General features: G+C 47.6%; 1 protein-coding gene across 1 annotated transcript in view; it reads left to right on the top strand.

Annotated features, from left to right (window-relative positions):
* LOC147092941 (ADP-ribose glycohydrolase MACROD1-like) overlaps positions 1-16478 on the top strand; it is a 1295420-nt gene that overhangs the window by 404744 nt on the left and 874198 nt on the right. Inside the window, exon 4 of the mRNA XM_085976266.1 lies at positions 11241-11270. Coding sequence (XP_085832392.1) covers positions 11241-11270 — 30 coding nt within the window. The remainder of the gene's footprint in view (positions 1-11240; positions 11271-16478) is intronic.

Here is a 16478-nt window from a genome sequence, read left to right as displayed (position 1 = left end):
ATAGCAAATTGTTCAAACCTTCAATTCCTGACACTTTTATTTTTTATCACTACATCATCCATTCCTCAAAGATGTGTTAGATTACTGACCATTCATTATTATCTTGAACTTCATTCTTTATTGTACAAAGGCTTGAATGAGTTTTAGAAAAACAAAATTAAGTCGATATGTTCTGTTAATTTACAAATGGAATGGATCAAATACTTTTCCTGCAGAAAGCTGCATCATGCTCTTCAGCAACGAGCTATCTTTATGCCAAACTGGGAGCTCGGTGATCTCGGGACGCTGCTCACTGACAAAAGTAAACAGCTTGTCTTCCTGAAGCTGTCTCTCAGGGCACGATCTTGCCCAGCCCTGGGGAGGCGTTTTTTTTTCTTTTTTCTTTTGGGGAGGCGGGTTTGAAACATAGAAACATAGAGATAGGAACAGGAGTAGGCCATTCGGCCCTTCGAGCCTGCTCCGCCATTCAATGAGATCATGGCTGATCTTCGTCTGAGATCATAGCTGATCTTACCAGTTCAGTACCCCGTCCCCGCCTTTTCTCCGTAACCCTTAATCCCCTTAGCCTTCAGAAATATATCCAATTCTCTCTTGAAAATATTTATTGAATTAGCCTTCACAGCCCTCTGTGGCAGGGAATTCCACAGGCTCACCACTCTTTGAGTGAAGAAATTCTTCCTCATCTCTGTTTTAAATGATTTGCCCGCTATTTTTAGACTGTGGCCCCTGGTTCTGTGCTCCCCGGCCATTGGAAACATTCTCTCTGAATTCAGCCTGTCCAGGCCTGCCATAATTTTATATGTTTCGATGAGATCCCCTCTCAATCTTCTAAACTCCAGTGAGTACAAGCCCAAACTATTTAATCTCTCTTCGTAGGTCATTCCCGCCATTCCAGGTATCAGCCTGGTGAATCGCCGTTGCACTCTTTCCATGGCAAGAACATCCTTCCGCAGATGGGGCGACCAAAACTGTACACAATACTCCAGATGCGGTCTCACCAGCACCTTGTACAGCTGTAGTAAGGTATCCCTATTCCTATACTCGAACCCCCTTGATATGAAGGCCAACATACCATTTGCCTTCTTAATCGCCTGTTGCACCTGCATGCTCTCCTTCAGTGACTGGTGCACAAGAACACCCAGGTCCCTCTGCACTTCCCCATCTCCCAATCTATTGCCATTTAGATAATAATCCACCCTCCTGTTTTTACCCCCAAAGTGGATAACCTCGCATTTATCCACATTATAGTGCATCTGCCACGTATCCGCCCATTCCCCCAACCTGTCCAAATCGCACTGTAGCCTCCTGACATCCTCATCAGAGCCCACCCCTCCTCCTAGTTTAGTGTCGTCAGCGAATTTGGAAATATTGCATCCAATTCCCTGATCCAGATCATTTATATATATTGTGAACAGCTGGGGTCCCAGGACAGATCCTTGCGGCACCCCGCTGGTCACTGCCTGCCACTCCGAAAACGAGCCGTTTATTCCAACTCTCTGTTTTCTATCCGCCAGCCAGTTCTCTATCCACGTTAATACTTTGCCCCCAATTCCATGAGCCTTAATTTTGCATGATAATCTTTTGTGTGGAACCTTATCGAAGGCTTTCTGGAAGTCAAGGTACACCACATCCACTGGCTCTCCCCCATCTATTTTACCAGTTACTTCCTCAAAAAATTCCAGCAGATTAGTCAAACACGATTTACCCTTTGTAAATCCATGTTGACTCTGTCCGATCCTTTCCCCATTTGTCAAGTGCTCCGCTATTTTATCCTTAATAATGGACTCTAGCATTTTGCCCACAACCGATGTAAGGCTTACTGGTCTATAATTCCCTGCTTTCTCTCTACCCCCCTTTTTAAATATTGGGGTAACATTAGCTACCCTCCAATCCACGGGTACTGTTTCCGAGTCAATGGAGTTCCGGAAGATGATCCTTAGAGCATCTGCTATCTCCAGGGCCACCTCCTTAAGTACCCTAGGATGTAGTTTATCAGGCCCCGGGGATTTGTCGGCCTTCAGTCCCCTCAACTTACCCAACACCATATCCCTAGAGATACTAATTTCTGTCAGCTCCTCCCTCTCATTAGTCCCTATGTTTGCCGATATTCCTGGGAGGTTATTTGTGTCCTCCTTTGTGAATACAGAACCAAAGTATGAGTTTAATTGGTCTGCCATTTCCTTATTCTCCATTATATATTCTCCCGAATCGGACTGCAAGGGACCGACTTGGGATTTTACCAGTCTTTTCCTCCTGATATACCGATAAAAGCTTTTGCAGTCTGTCTTTATGTTTGCTGCAAGTTTACTTTCGTATTCTATTTTCCCCTTCCTGATTAATCCCTTTGTCCTCTTTTGCTGTATCCTGTACTGCCCCCAATCTTCCGGTCTGGTGCTTTTTTTTGCCAGTTGATATGCCCTTTTTTTTGATTTTATGCTGTCCCTAATTTCCCTCGTTATCCACGGTTGAGTCACCTTTTTAGGTTTATTTTTATGCCAAACCGGTATAAACATGTTCTGGAATTCTTCCATTCTATCTTTGAATGCTTGCCATTGTCTCTCCACTGTCAATCCCCCCAGAAACACCACCCAATCAATCTTACCCAATTCCCGTCTCATACCCTCGTAATTCCCTTTATTTAAGTTCTGGACCTTAGTCTCTGATTCAATTTCCTCACTCTCCATCTCGACTGAGAGCTCGATCATATTATGATCGCTCTGACCCAAGGGGCCTCGTACAAGAAGATTGCTGATAAGTCCCTTCTCATTGCACAATACCCAGTCTAAAATGGCCTGATCTCGAGTCGGCTCCTCGACATATTGGTCCAGATAACCGTCCCGAAAACATTCCAGGAATTCCTCCTCCTCAGAATTTTTACTAATTTGGGTAGTCCAATCAATATGTAAATTAAAGTCACCCATGATGACAGCTGTGCTCTTATCGCACGCTTCTCTAATTTCCCTTTTTATGCCTTCCCTCACCTCCATATTACTATTTGGAGGCCTATATATCACACCCACTAACGTTTTCCTCCCCTTGCTATTTCTCATTTCTGCCCATACAGATTCCGTTTCATCCGAGTTAATATCCTTCCTTTCCATTGCATTAATCCCCTCCTTTACCAGCAATGCTACCCCACCTCCCCTACCTTTTTGCCGATCCTTCCTAAATATTGTATATCCCTGGATGTTAAGTTCCCAGCCTTGCCCACCCTGCAGCCACGTTTCTGTAATCCCAATCAAATCATACTTGTTTACCTCTATTTCCACAACTTTGGAGGCAGGACTGCCGGGAAAAATGGCAGAATCTGGGAGAGGGTGCCCATCCCGCCTCCGTGCCATCTTCCCGGGAGGCGGGTAACCGACCCGCGCCGGGTCCCGTCTCCTGGAGGCAGGAAGGGGAATTACAGCCACTTAACCGCCTGTTAACAGGTAGTTAACAGGCAGTTAAGAGGATTATCCCCATTTTGCCACCAGAGGTGCGGGCTTCCCGACGTCGGGAAACCCCGCCAGGGTCACCGAGGCGAGCAGTGGGTCTGCGGGGGTCGGAGGGGTCCAAATAGTGCGCTGTGGAGGTGAGTGATGGGTGTACTTGTGGAGAGGTGAGTATGTGAGGTGAGTGAAAAGTGATAGAAAATGTTTACTTACCTTTGTTTCTTCCTGCAGGCTTCAACAGTTGAGGAACCGGAGACTCCGGCATCTCACCGGCGGAGATGACAGATGGCTGCTGCATTCTCCGATGCAACAACCATCTAATTTCTGCTCAGCAGATAGGTTTGATGAGTCTTGAATACAAGGACTCATCAGACAACAGAGAATGTCGGTGTTTGACAGCTTCACAGAGCTGTCAAATGATGATAATTCACCGTCAAACATTTTTGACAGATGAAACGTCATACGCTGACGTTCTCTGTAACTGGCTTCCCCTTAATTGGCCTGCTATGCCTGCTTGAAGGGTCTTAACAAGGTCAATCAAGGAAACATAGCGTGGGTTGGCCACAAGTCGATGGAGGCGGGACTAAAACCCGACAAGTAACAACCCGCCTCCAACACGCCCCCATTGGCAAAATCACCCCCGCTGTCTCCCAGTCTGTCTTCCTCTATTTTACTGTTCATCTTTCAGTCTTTCCCTCCCTCTCTTGCTCTCTGTAGCCTTCATGAGATATAAGAGCAGGGAGGCTATGCTTGAACTTTAAAAAAAATCGTTCCTGGGATGTGGGCATCGCTGGCAAGGCCGGCATTTATTGCCCATCCTTAATTGCCCTTGAGAAGGTGGTGGTGAGCCGCCTTCTCGAACCGCTGCAGTCCACTGTATAAAACACCAGTTAGGCCACAACTGGAGAACTGCGTACAGTTCTGGTCACCACATTACAGGAAAGATGTGATTGCACTCTGCCAGGACTGGAGAATTGTAGCTATGAGGAAAGATTGGATAGGCTGGGGTTGTTTTCTTTGGAACAGAGGAGGCTGAGGAGAGATTTAATTGAGGTGTATAAAATTATGAGGGGCCTAGATAGAGTGGATAGGAAGGACCTATTTCCCTTAACAGAGAGGTCAATAACCTGGGGACATAGATTGAAAGTAATTGGTAGAAGGATTAGAGGGGAATTGAGGAGAAATGTTTTCACCCAGAGGGTGGTGGGGGTCTGGAACTCACTGCCTGAAAGGGTGGTAGAGGCAGAAACCCTCATTGCATTTAAAAAGTACTTGGATCTGCACTTGAAGTGTCATAACCTACAGGGCTACAGACCAAGAGCTGGAAAGTGGGATTAGGCTGGAGTGCTCTTTTTTGGCCGGCACAGACAGGATGGGCCGAATGGCCTCCTTCTGTGCTGTAAATTTCTATGATTCTACGCGCTTGTCATCACTGTATCTCACTCTGTCTCCGACTGCTTTTCTCACCATTTCTGTAAATCCCTCCTTCCTTTTATCTTCAGCTTACCTTCCACACGCGTTTCTTTGTTGATTTACTCAATTGGTGCTTTTTAAAAACTTCTTTAAGCCCAGAGCATGCAGCATGATGCAGCGGCCATGTGCCGGGTTGGGTGTACATACAGTGGCTCGGCAGATAGAGGCCACCTGAGAGCTATTTCAACATGCACAGGTGAGAGAGGAACTAGCTCTGGGAACTTGAATGGGGCAGTGAGCGGCCACCAGGGTCTAGAAGTGAGTGGGAGTCGCGCCCTGGGCTGGGATTCATTTCTACCCGGATCCAGTAGTCATCCTGTCACTGTCGTGTTGTCTTGTTGGATATGGAGCTGTGGCTGCAACCCGTACCGATATATCTGCCAACCCTTCCAACCTGAGGAAATATTTTGCTGATGAAGATTTAGCCAAATGCCAAAAACACAACAGATATATTTGATCCAGAAACCTCAGTTATGCCGATATCAGAGGGCTGTGGAGGCTCAGTCATTGAGTATATTCAAGGCTGAGATCGATAGATTTTTGGATATTAAGGGAATCAAGGGACATGGGGATCGGGCGGGAAAGTGGAGTTGAGGTCGAAGATCAACCATGATCTTATTGAATGGTGGAGCAGGCTCGAGGGGCCGAATGGCCGACTCCTGCTCCTATTTCTTATCTCCTTATCGGGTGACTTTGGGTCGTGCTGCGCCTAAAATTTGAGGTCATTGCAGGAACCGCGCCTCAGCTGGTCTTTTGCATGGGGCGGAGCTATGCAAATGAGTGGCGGAGGGTTTCAGTGGAATTATCTTGCTGCAAAAAGTCAAAGAAATTTGCGCGTATATCACTTATGCCTGAATTTCCTGGCAAAAAAAAATTGCGCCACGCCTACTTGTGTCACAGATATGCTCCAAACTGTACTCTTACTAGGTTGTGGTACTTTTTGTATATTTATTTCTGGTTTATGTAGGATTATTGTGTTATTAGATAATACAAAGGATTATTGACTGTAAGATTTTTCACAATTTGCAAGTGAAGTTTGTCTTCATGACTTGTCATTCATGGGTGATCGGATCATCCTCACTTTCCCATCCCATTGAGCCCCGATTGCCTGGCCTCTGCTTTGAGCTCGTGGGTTCAAGTCCCACTCCAGAGACTTGTGCACATAAATCTAGGCTGACACTCCAGTGCAGAGGGGGTGCTGCATCGTCGGAGGGGCAGTACTGAGGGAGCGCCACACTGTCAGAGGGGTGGTACTGAGGGTGTGCCGCACTGTCGGAGGGGCGGTACTGAGGGTGCGCCGCACTGTCGGAGGGGCAGTACTGAGGGAGCGTCGCATTGTCGGAGGGGCGGTACTGAGGGAGCGCCGCACTGTCGGAGGGGCGGTACTGAGGGAGCGCCGCACTGTCGGAGGGGCAGTACTGAGGGAGCGCCACACTGTCAGAGGGGCGGTACTGAGGGTGCGCCGCACTGTCGGAGGGGCGGTACTGAGGGAGCGCCGCACTGTCGGAGGGGCAGTACTGAGGGAGCGCCACACTGTCAGAGGGGCGGTACTGAGGGTGCGCCGCACTGTCGGAGGGGCAGTACTGAGGGAGCGCCTCACTGTCGGAGGGGCGGTACCGAGGGAGCGCCTCACTGTCAGAGGGGCGGTACTGAGGGAGCGCTGCACTGTCGGAGGGGCGGTACCGAGGGAGCGCCTCACTGTCGGAGGGGAGGTACTGAGGGAGCGCCGCACTGTCGGAGGGGCAGTACTGAGGGAGAGCCGCACTGTCAGAGGGGCAGTACTGAGGGAGCGCCGCACTGTCGGAGGGGCGGTACTGAGGGAGCGCCACACTGTCAGAGGGGTGGTACTGAGGGTGTGCCGCACTGTCGGAGGGGCAGTACTGAGGGAGCGTCGCATTGTCGGAGGGGCGGTACTGAGGGAGCGCCGCACTGTCGGAGGGGCGGTACTGAGGGAGCGCCGCACTGTCGGAGGGGCAGTACTGAGGGAGCGCCACACTGTCAGAGGGGCGGTACTGAGGGTGCGCCGCACTGTCGGAGGGGCGGTACTGAGGGAGCGCCGCACTGTCGGAGGGGCAGTACTGAGGGAGCGCCACACTGTCAGAGGGGCGGTACTGAGGGTGCGCCGCACTGTCGGAGGGGCAGTACTGAGGGAGCGCCTCACTGTCGGAGGGGCGGTACCGAGGGAGCGCCTCACTGTCAGAGGGGCGGTACTGAGGGAGCGCTGCACTGTCGGAGGGGCGGTACCGAGGGAGCGCCTCACTGTCGGAGGGGAGGTACTGAGGGAGCGCCGCACTGTCGGAGGGGCAGTACTGAGGGAGAGCCGCACTGTCAGAGGGGCAGTACTGAGGGAGCGCCGCACTGTCGGAGGGGCGGTACTGAGGGAGCGCCGCACTGTTGGAGGGGCAGTGCTGAGGGAGAGCCGCACTGTCAGAGGGGCAGTACTGAGGGAGCGCCGCACTGTCGGAGGGGCGGTACTGAGGGAGCGCCGCACTGTCGGAGGGGCAGTACTGTGGGAGCGCCGCACTGTCGGAGGGGCAGTGCTGAGGGAGTGCCGCACTGTCGGAGGGGCAGTGCTGAGGGAGTGCTGCACTGTCGGAGGTGTTGTCTTTCGGTTGAGACGTTAAACCAAGGCCCCTTCTGCTCTCTCAGGTGGACGTAAAAGATCCTATGCCACTATTTTGAAAAAGAGCAGGGGAGTTATCCCCGGTATCCTGGGGCCAATATTTATCCCTCAATCAACATCACTAAAACAGATGATCTGGTCATTATCACATTGCTGTTTGTGGAAGCTTGCTGTGCGCAAATTGGCTGCTGCGTTTCCCTCATTACAAGAGTGACTGCACTTCAAAAAAAGTACTTCATTGGCTGTAAAGCGCTTTGAGACGTCCAGTGATCGTGAAAGGCGCTATAGAAATGTAAGTCATTCATTCATTCATTCTTGCTTGGATTTTGTCAAAATCGTCATATCTCCATAGTTAAAATCTCTAGGTGAAGGGAAAGCAGTCATTGGTTTTTGGGGGAGTAGAAAGGGAATAAAATACCAGAACGGCATATGGCGATTATCTTGACCAGGGTGATAATGGTATTGGCGATTGTGTGAACTGAAGGAAACCTCTTGGGTTTGGTAATATTGGGCTTCTTCTCTTCTTCTTAGGCAGTCCCTCGGAACCGAGGATGACTTGCTTCCACACTAAAAATGAGTTCTCAGGTGACTGATGAGTCCAATGCGGGACCTACAGTCTCTGTCACCGGTGGGGCAGATGGTGGTTGAAGGGGCGGGCGGGTGGGGTGCTTGGGTTGACGTGCGCTCCTTCTGCTGTATGCGCTTGGCTTCCGCTTGCTCCCGGCGAAGAGACTCGAGGTGTTCGGCGCCTTCCCGGATGCTTCTCCTCCACTTTGTGCGGTCTTGGGCCAGGGATTCCCAGGTGTCGATGGGGATGTTACACTTTTTCAAGGAGGCTTTGAGGGTGTCCTTGAAGCGTTTCCTCTGCCCACCTGGGGCTCTCTTGCCGTGTCGGAGCTCCGCGTAGAGAGCTTGTTTTGGGAGTCTTGTATCGGGCATGCGGATGATGTGACCCGTCCATCGGAGCTGATCGAGCGTGGTCAAAGCTTCGATGCTGGGGATGTTGGCCTGAGCGAGAACACTGACGTTGGTGCGCCGATCCTGCCAATGGATTTGCAGGATCTTGCGGAGGCAGCGTTGGTGGTACCTCTCCAGTGCTTTGAGGTGCCTGCTGTACATGGTCCATATTGGGCATTCGAAGACTGAGTCACCATAATGCATGTCAGTGGATGACGTATAGACTTGGGTTAAAAGCACGAATGAAAGCAATCGACAAGAAACCAACCTATTCAATGACTGACGAGGCTTTGAAAAGTTGAGGAAAAAGAAACAAATTCCCTTCTCCCAAGGCCCACTCAAGTGCCACTGGAGCACTGACTGTACAATTGTTAATTTCTAACCGAGCAGCCACCGCGTGGTGGCTCGGCCAGAAACCCACACTGTCGTCCCACACTGTCGTCCAACTCACCACACAGCTGAAACCTGAACCAGCGGCGTGTGGGTAGTTCTGCTGAGAATTTGTTGCTGCGGAAACCACCCCGAGAGCACACAGCGTCAATCCAATTGAATTTGGCAGTGTTACATTTCGTTTACTCTCTCACATGGCAGCTGTCGATCATTCTGCCAGCGCCATTTACACTTCATCTCGAGTCATCTTTTGTTTCTTAACTTGTCCCATTACCATCTCCTTTTGCCTCGCACCATCATCCCTTTTGTCTGTTAATCTCTCCTGCCTCCCACCCCATCACAGACCTTCCCTTTTGTTTTTACCTCCCCCTCCCCCTCTCCCTGCCCCTTCACTTGCTTAAAAACCTGTTCCATCTCCAACTTTTTCCAGTTCTGACGAAGGGTCATCGACCTGAAACGTTAACTCTGTTTCTCTCTCCACAGATGCTGCCTGGCCTGCTGAGTGTTTCCAGCATTTTCTGTTTTTATTTCGGATTTCCAGCATCTGCAGTATTTTGCTTTTGTATTAGGGAGCAAGTCATCTGTGGGAGGGGAGGAGAATTAGCAGGGGCTATGTCCAACTCCTTCCATTGCCGAGCTGTAGGGAGGGAATCCACAAGCCGAAAACTCCCATTGCGGAGCAACGCTGGCAACTCGTGCACTTTGGGAAATTGTGGAGAAACTTGCTTAAAAACCTGTTACATCTCCAACTTTTTCCAGTACTGACGAAGGGTCATCGACCTGAAACGTTAACTCTGTTTCTCTCTCCACAGATGCTGCCTGAGCTGCTGAGTATTTCCAGCATTTTCTGTTTATATTACATATATATTTCCATACTGGTGTGGCTGCTGTGATCTCACTTCAACCTCTTGAGGGTTGAGTGGCCTTTGCTACTTTCACAGCCTGCTAGCCCTCTCTATAAGGCTCGTCTTTGACCAGCCAGCTACAAGCAGTGTTATAACAAGCGGAAGAAATGGTGGCGGTTGTAGAGATTGTACTCTATATATTTGAGGGCCTTCTGTTCCAGATTAGCCGATAACATCATCAGAAACATCAAGTGCAAAGCTGAAGGGCTTTGGAAGGGCCCGTGTCAATTAAAATTTTCCGTCTCCTCCCGTTGTTAGCTTGCAAATTCAGTGTCCTCACTGTCGTTTCCCACAACGCTACTTTATTTATTGGTCTTGGAACCAGAAGCGACAGGGGATCCTTGTCAGACTAGGTGCCGGTGTTTTCTGATGCCTGCAAGCAGACCTGCCAAGTATCACTCATTAGGAGTGACAGTCGCCTATCTGTGTTTAAATATGCAACCCATTTCTGATGTGTCACTCGTAAATGCATTTTTGCACATTTTAATATGTCGCTCTTGGTGATCATAAAAGTCTCTCCGACATTTCTCTCATGTTGACATCTCTACACAAGTGAGCTCTGTGTTTGATCCGTAAAGGGTAATTGCTTTCACTTTTTGGATATAATTTCCACCAGTAGAGATGAAAAGAGAATTCAAGCATCAGAAGCAGTGCAGAGAAGAGCGAGAAGGGATGATCCCCAGTTTTAGAGGTCTGTTATCAGGAATGGCTGGAGAAGTTAGCTTTACCAACGTGGCGGATAAACATCGGCACAGGCTGGCCCGTTTCCTTCCTGTAATTTTCAGTGTAGCTGACCATTAGACAGGCCAGCTGAAAAGGCAATCCACGTGCAAGAATGCGTTACCTCAGCTCTGTACGAAGAAACCGATCCCTTAGATATTCTTAGCAGATGTAGGCGTTTCACTGGAGTTTTTTTGTGTAAAATTGATTCACTAAGGCTTCTAAGATGACTGAAGTTCTGCACAAAGCCTGTGTAATATCTGTACTGATTTTGGGATCGCAACAAAAGTAGATTGAATAATTGAAGGGAAGATGCTTCAGATGTGTGGTGGGAATCAGGAAGAAACTGGGATTTGTGAGAATATTGCTCGGTAGTTTGCCGTCGGATTTTCTTTCCTTCCCTACCGGAAAGCACCCACCTCGAAAGTACTTAATTGGCTGTAAAGCGCTTTGGCGCGTCCTGAGGTTGTGCAAGGCGCTGTAGAAATACACGTCTTTTATGTTGAGTTCTGTACAGAGGTATGGTGCATAACTGAAAGTGCTTTGGACTGCTAGAACTCTATTTACTGGGAAGTGGTTTGGTCTAATAAAATTTTATGCATTGGAATTTAGTGATTAGATCCAACATGTTTATCATAATTTGAATCCGGGTTTCAGCCTGTGTTTATGGATATTGTGTGTTGAAATGTGCTGAGGCTAAGATGAGTATGTTGACTCTTTTTTTCCTCTTGTTTACAGCAAATCCTTCACTGCTGGGCGGGGGTGGAGGTGAGTATTTTGGATTTGATCTTTACACTGCCTACTATAACAGAATAGTTTTTCTCACACATGCCCCGAGGTACAAATCGGGGCGACTTCAACTGTAAAGGAGCAGTCATGTAATGGAACCATATCAAGGGGGCATAAATGTTTGTGTCATTCTGTGTGCTGTTGAAGCCCAAATGTTCAGGTCTCTGGACTGTATTAAAAGCTATTCTGATGTGAAATGGATATGAAGATTCTCTCCTAAAGCTACAAGCTCAGTTCTGGTATTCCATCTGTATAAAAGCTCAGCACCACCATAACCCCATGTACACCTTCAATGTCAACCGTCCTCCTTCAGAACGTTGGCTTATGTAACCTGATAGAGGCCTTTAAAATTATGGAGGGGGTTCGATAGGGTAGATGTAGAGAAGATGTTTCCACTTGTGGGGAGTCCAAAAACTAGGGGCCATCACTATAAGATAGTCACTAATAAATCCAGTCGGGAATTCAGGAGAAACTTCTTTACCCAGAGAATGGTGAGAATGTGGGACTCGCTACCACAGGGAGTGGTTGAGGCCAATAGCAGAGATGCATTTCAGGGGAAGCTGGATAAACACAGGAGGGAGAAAGGAACATACGAATTAGGAGCAGGAGTCGGCCATTCGGCCCCTCGAGCCTGCTCCGCCATTCAATAAGATCATGGCTGATCTGATTACTCCACATTCCTACCTACCCCCGATAACCTTTCACCCCGGATAACCTTTCACCTCCTTGCTTATCAAAAATCTATCTACCTCTGGCTTAAAAATATTCAAAGACTGCTTCCACCGCCCTCTGAGGAAGAGAGAGTTCCAAAGACTCACCACCCTCTGTGAGAAAAAATTTCTCCTCATCTGTCTTAAATGGGCGACCCCTTATTTTTAAAGTGACCCCTAGTTCTAGATTCTCCCACAAGAGAAAACATCCTCTCCACATCCACCCTGTCAAGACCCCTCAGGAGCTTATATGTTTCAATCAAGTCACCTCTTACTCTTCTAAACTCCAGCGATTACAAGCCTAGTCTGTCCAACCTTTCCTCATAAGACAACCCGCCCATTCCAGGTATTAGTCTAGTAAACCTTCTCTGAACTGCTTCCAACGCGTTTACATCCTTCCTTAAATAAGGAGACCAACACTGTACGCAGTACTCCAGATGTGGAATAGAAGGATATTGTTACATTGTTATAGTATCACATCGTTAAATGGAACTACTTTGGTATGGATCTACTTTGGTATGGTATAGTTATATTGCTATGTGACACACTGTGCACAGGCAGTGCACAGTGCAGCGTCGGACATCTTGTATCACTCCGCACCATGCGGCAGCACAGAAACAAGGCAAGAATACAGCTAGTAAAAGCAGAAACTAAAATGAGCTAAAAGTGTCTATTATTTACAGTATAAGAACACAAGGAGACACAACATGGTGACAGCAGTATAAGTGAGTAAAAAATTGTGCTATACGAACTACGAATAAGATGAAAAGTGATTTTATGAGCTGATTGTGAGTGCCGATGTCTGCGGTGATTTGAGAGTGAATCGTACGGGAAACTAAAATGACGACTGTGCAAATGCAACCCCTCATGAACTGGGAAGCCGACGATATAGTAGAAGCATTCCGCAAGTTCAAACAGAAATGTGAGCTTACATTCAAAAGCTTCCTGAAGGGCGTTACCAATGAGGAAAAGGTTAGTTACATTCTGTTGTGGACAGGAGAAAAAGGTCTAGATTTGTATAATAGCTGGAGTTTGACTGAAGAGGAAAAGGAAAACCCTGCGACAATTTTTGATAAATTCAGCAACCATCTAGAGCCTAAATCCAATCACCGTATACACAGATACAAATTCCAGAGTCTAAGACAGGAACCCGGTGAAACAGCTGACAATTTCCTGACAAGGCTGAGAAATGAAGCCAGCAAGTGTAAATTTAAGGAAATAGAAGAAAGGCTTGTGGACCAGCTAATATGGGGGTCAGCGCATGTAGTGGTACAAAAAGCCCTGATAGGAAAAGAAAAGCTCGGAATAACAGAGGCTGTAAACACTGCGAGAGGCCATGAAGCAGCAAATGAAAACGCTGATTTCTCAAACAGCTGACATGCGGACGGCTTCTGAGACGGACAACAGAGTGGATGCAGTGAGAGAAAAGTACAACACACAAAGACATGCACATGACAACGGGGGAAACGTGCAGAAATTGTGGAAGACCGCACGATTACACAGACAAGAGGAAATGTCCAGCATATGGAACAAGCTGCAATGCATGTGGCAAACTAAACCACTGGGAAAAGAGGTGTAGAACGAAGAAAGAAGGAACATACATCAAAAACAAAGGCGGACAGCAGAACCAGAGAAAGAAACACAATATCCATGCCATGGATGAGCAGGATGATGATGATGATCATGACAATGCACTAAACATCGAAACCATAAAGATACAGCTTCACGAGATGTCCAGAGCGGAAAATACTCCGAGGAGAGACTTGCACACCATCATCCAAATCAAAAAAAAAAATCAAAGGTCGGCCCAAAACCATCAACTTTAAAGTTGAAGCTGGACACAGGGGCTCAGAGCAACATTCTCCCATTGAGACTGTCCAGCAGATCTTTCCCGAAAACCTGAGAGAAAATGGCTACCCGAAAAATGGTTATTTAAAGGCAAGTAATGTCACGCTGACAGCATACGGGGGGAGTGAGATTAAACAACTCGGAATAACCTTTATCAAAGGGACACAAAAAACAAAAAACATCAACTGCATGTTCTATGTCACCGACACTGAGGGGCCAGTGATCCTGGGATTAAACAGCTGCGAGAAGTTGAGATTGATCTCAGTGCATCACGAGCTGAGGGAAACGCCACTGAAGATAGACAGCAACACCCCACTGGAGAACCGCCCACAAATCAAGAGTAAAAAAGACTTGATAGACATGTATCCGGAATATTTCGATGATACAGGGGGATGTTTCGGAGATTTCCAATACCACATCACCATCGATCCAGAGGTAAAGCCCGTTATCCATGCTCCACGAAAGTACCCATCGAGCTGAAGACAAAGCTTGAAAGAGAGCAAAAGGAGATGAAAGAAAAGGGAGTGATCGTAAAGGTCACTGAACCCACAGACTGGGTAAACTCAAGTGTGGTACGAGAAAAGCCAAACGGGCGTCTCAGAATATGTTTGGACCCCAAAGATCTAAACCAGGTGATAAAGAGGGACCACTATCCCACCCCAACGCTAGGGGAGATTACGCCATCACTGGCAGGAGCCAAGGTTTTCTCAAAACTAGATGCCAGAAATGGATATTGGAACGTGAAGTTGGATGAGGAATCAACAACACTGACAACATTCAACACACCATTTAGGCGTTAGAAATTCCTGCGGCTACCATTCGGGCTAAAGGTCAGTCAAGATATCTTTCAACAGAAAATAGACGAGACATACAGAGGCTGTGAAGGAGCTATAGGAATAGCTGATGATATTCAGATCTATGGAGCAGATGAAAGAGACCATGACATGCACCTACATGAGGCCATGGAGAGTACCAGGAAGGCTGGCATCAAGTTAAATGCCGATAAGTGCATAGTTAAAGTCAAGGAATGCCAATTCTTCGGTATGATTTATACACCAGAGGGAGTCAAGCCAAATCCAGAGAAGATTGCAGCGATTGCTGAAATGAAACCACCCAAAGACAAGAAAGAGCTGAGGAGTTACCTCGGCTTGGTCCAATACATGAGTTCTTTCATCCCACACATGTCGGAACATACAACAAATCTCAGAGAGCTATTGAAAGAAGACGCCGAATACCAGTGGTCTGAATCACACGAAAGGAATTTCAAACAACTTAAAGAACTGTTGTGCAAAGAAACAAGTCTGTCATATTATGACAGAAGAAAACCAGTCACTCTGCAAGTAGACGCTTCTACCAGAGGACTAGGGGCAGCTCTGGTGTAGGAAGGAAAGCCGATAGCTTTCGCATCAAAGGCCTTGACGTCAGCCGAGACGAGATACGCCAACATAGAAAGAGAACTATTAGCAGTAGTGTACGGATGCGAGAAATTCCATACATACCTATATGGCAGGCAATTTACAATAGAGAGTGACCATCGTCCACTAGAACAGATCTACAAGAAGAATCTGTGCAAAGCGCCTGCAAGACTGCAAAGACTACTTCTAAGGATCCAAAGCTATGACTTCACGCTTAAATATAAGCCAGGAAAGGAAATGGTGCTAGCAGATGCGTTGTCTCGATTGTCACCATATGAGAAACACGAGGTGGAGGGCCTAACAGTAAAGATCCACCACCTAGTGAATGTTACCCCTACAAAGCTCAGTCAAATCAGAGATGAGACTAGCAAAGATGAGGAGTTGCAACTACTCACGCAACAAGTAATACAGGGGTGGCCGGAGAGAATCCAGCAGGTACAGGCGACAATTCGTCAATACTGGATGATTAGAGACGATATTGCAGTAGAAGACGGTATTCTCCTTGCTGGATCGAGGATCATCGTGCCAAAGACGATGCAGACAGAACTTCTCCATCTAATACATGAAGGCCACATGGGAATGGAGAAATGCAAGCTGAGAGCCAGATCAGCTGTATACTGGATAGGCATGTACAAAAATATCAAACAGATGGTTTCTGCATGTGGTATATGCCAGAAATACAGAAATGCACAACAGAAAGAGGAGATGATACCTAGTGAAATACCGTCAAGACCATGGCACACTGTTGGGGCAGATCTCTTCATGTGCAATCAAGAATGGTATCTCATAGTGGCAGATTACTATTCCAAGTTTCCTTTTGTGAGAAGGATGAAAGATCTGAGAGCTACAACCACCACCAGGATTGCAAAGAGCTTGTTTGCTGAACAAGGAATCCCCGAAAAGGTCATCTGTGACAATGGAACCCAGTTCACATCGAGTGAATTCAGAGCTCTGGCAGAAAAGTATGGGTTCAAAATAGTAACCTCATCCCCACATTTCCCAAGGGGACACGGGTTCATCGAAAGACAGATCCAGACTGTCAAGAGAACTCTCATCAAAAGCAGTGAGATGGGGGAAGACCAAGACCTTGCCCTCCTATCACTCAGATCAACACCACTGAAAGCAGACATGAAATCACCTGCGGAATTGCTGAATGGGAGGAAGTTTAAGACTACACTACCAGCAAAAACACATCCTCCCCAAGACCAGGAGGA

This window comes from Somniosus microcephalus, unplaced genomic scaffold (genome assembly GCF_052327205.1).
Source record: "Somniosus microcephalus isolate GS21.2 unplaced genomic scaffold, FLI_Smic_1.0 unresolved_chr2, whole genome shotgun sequence".
NCBI lineage: Eukaryota > Metazoa > Chordata > Chondrichthyes > Squaliformes > Somniosidae > Somniosus > Somniosus microcephalus.
This window is presented reverse-complemented; position numbering and strand designations above follow the sequence as displayed.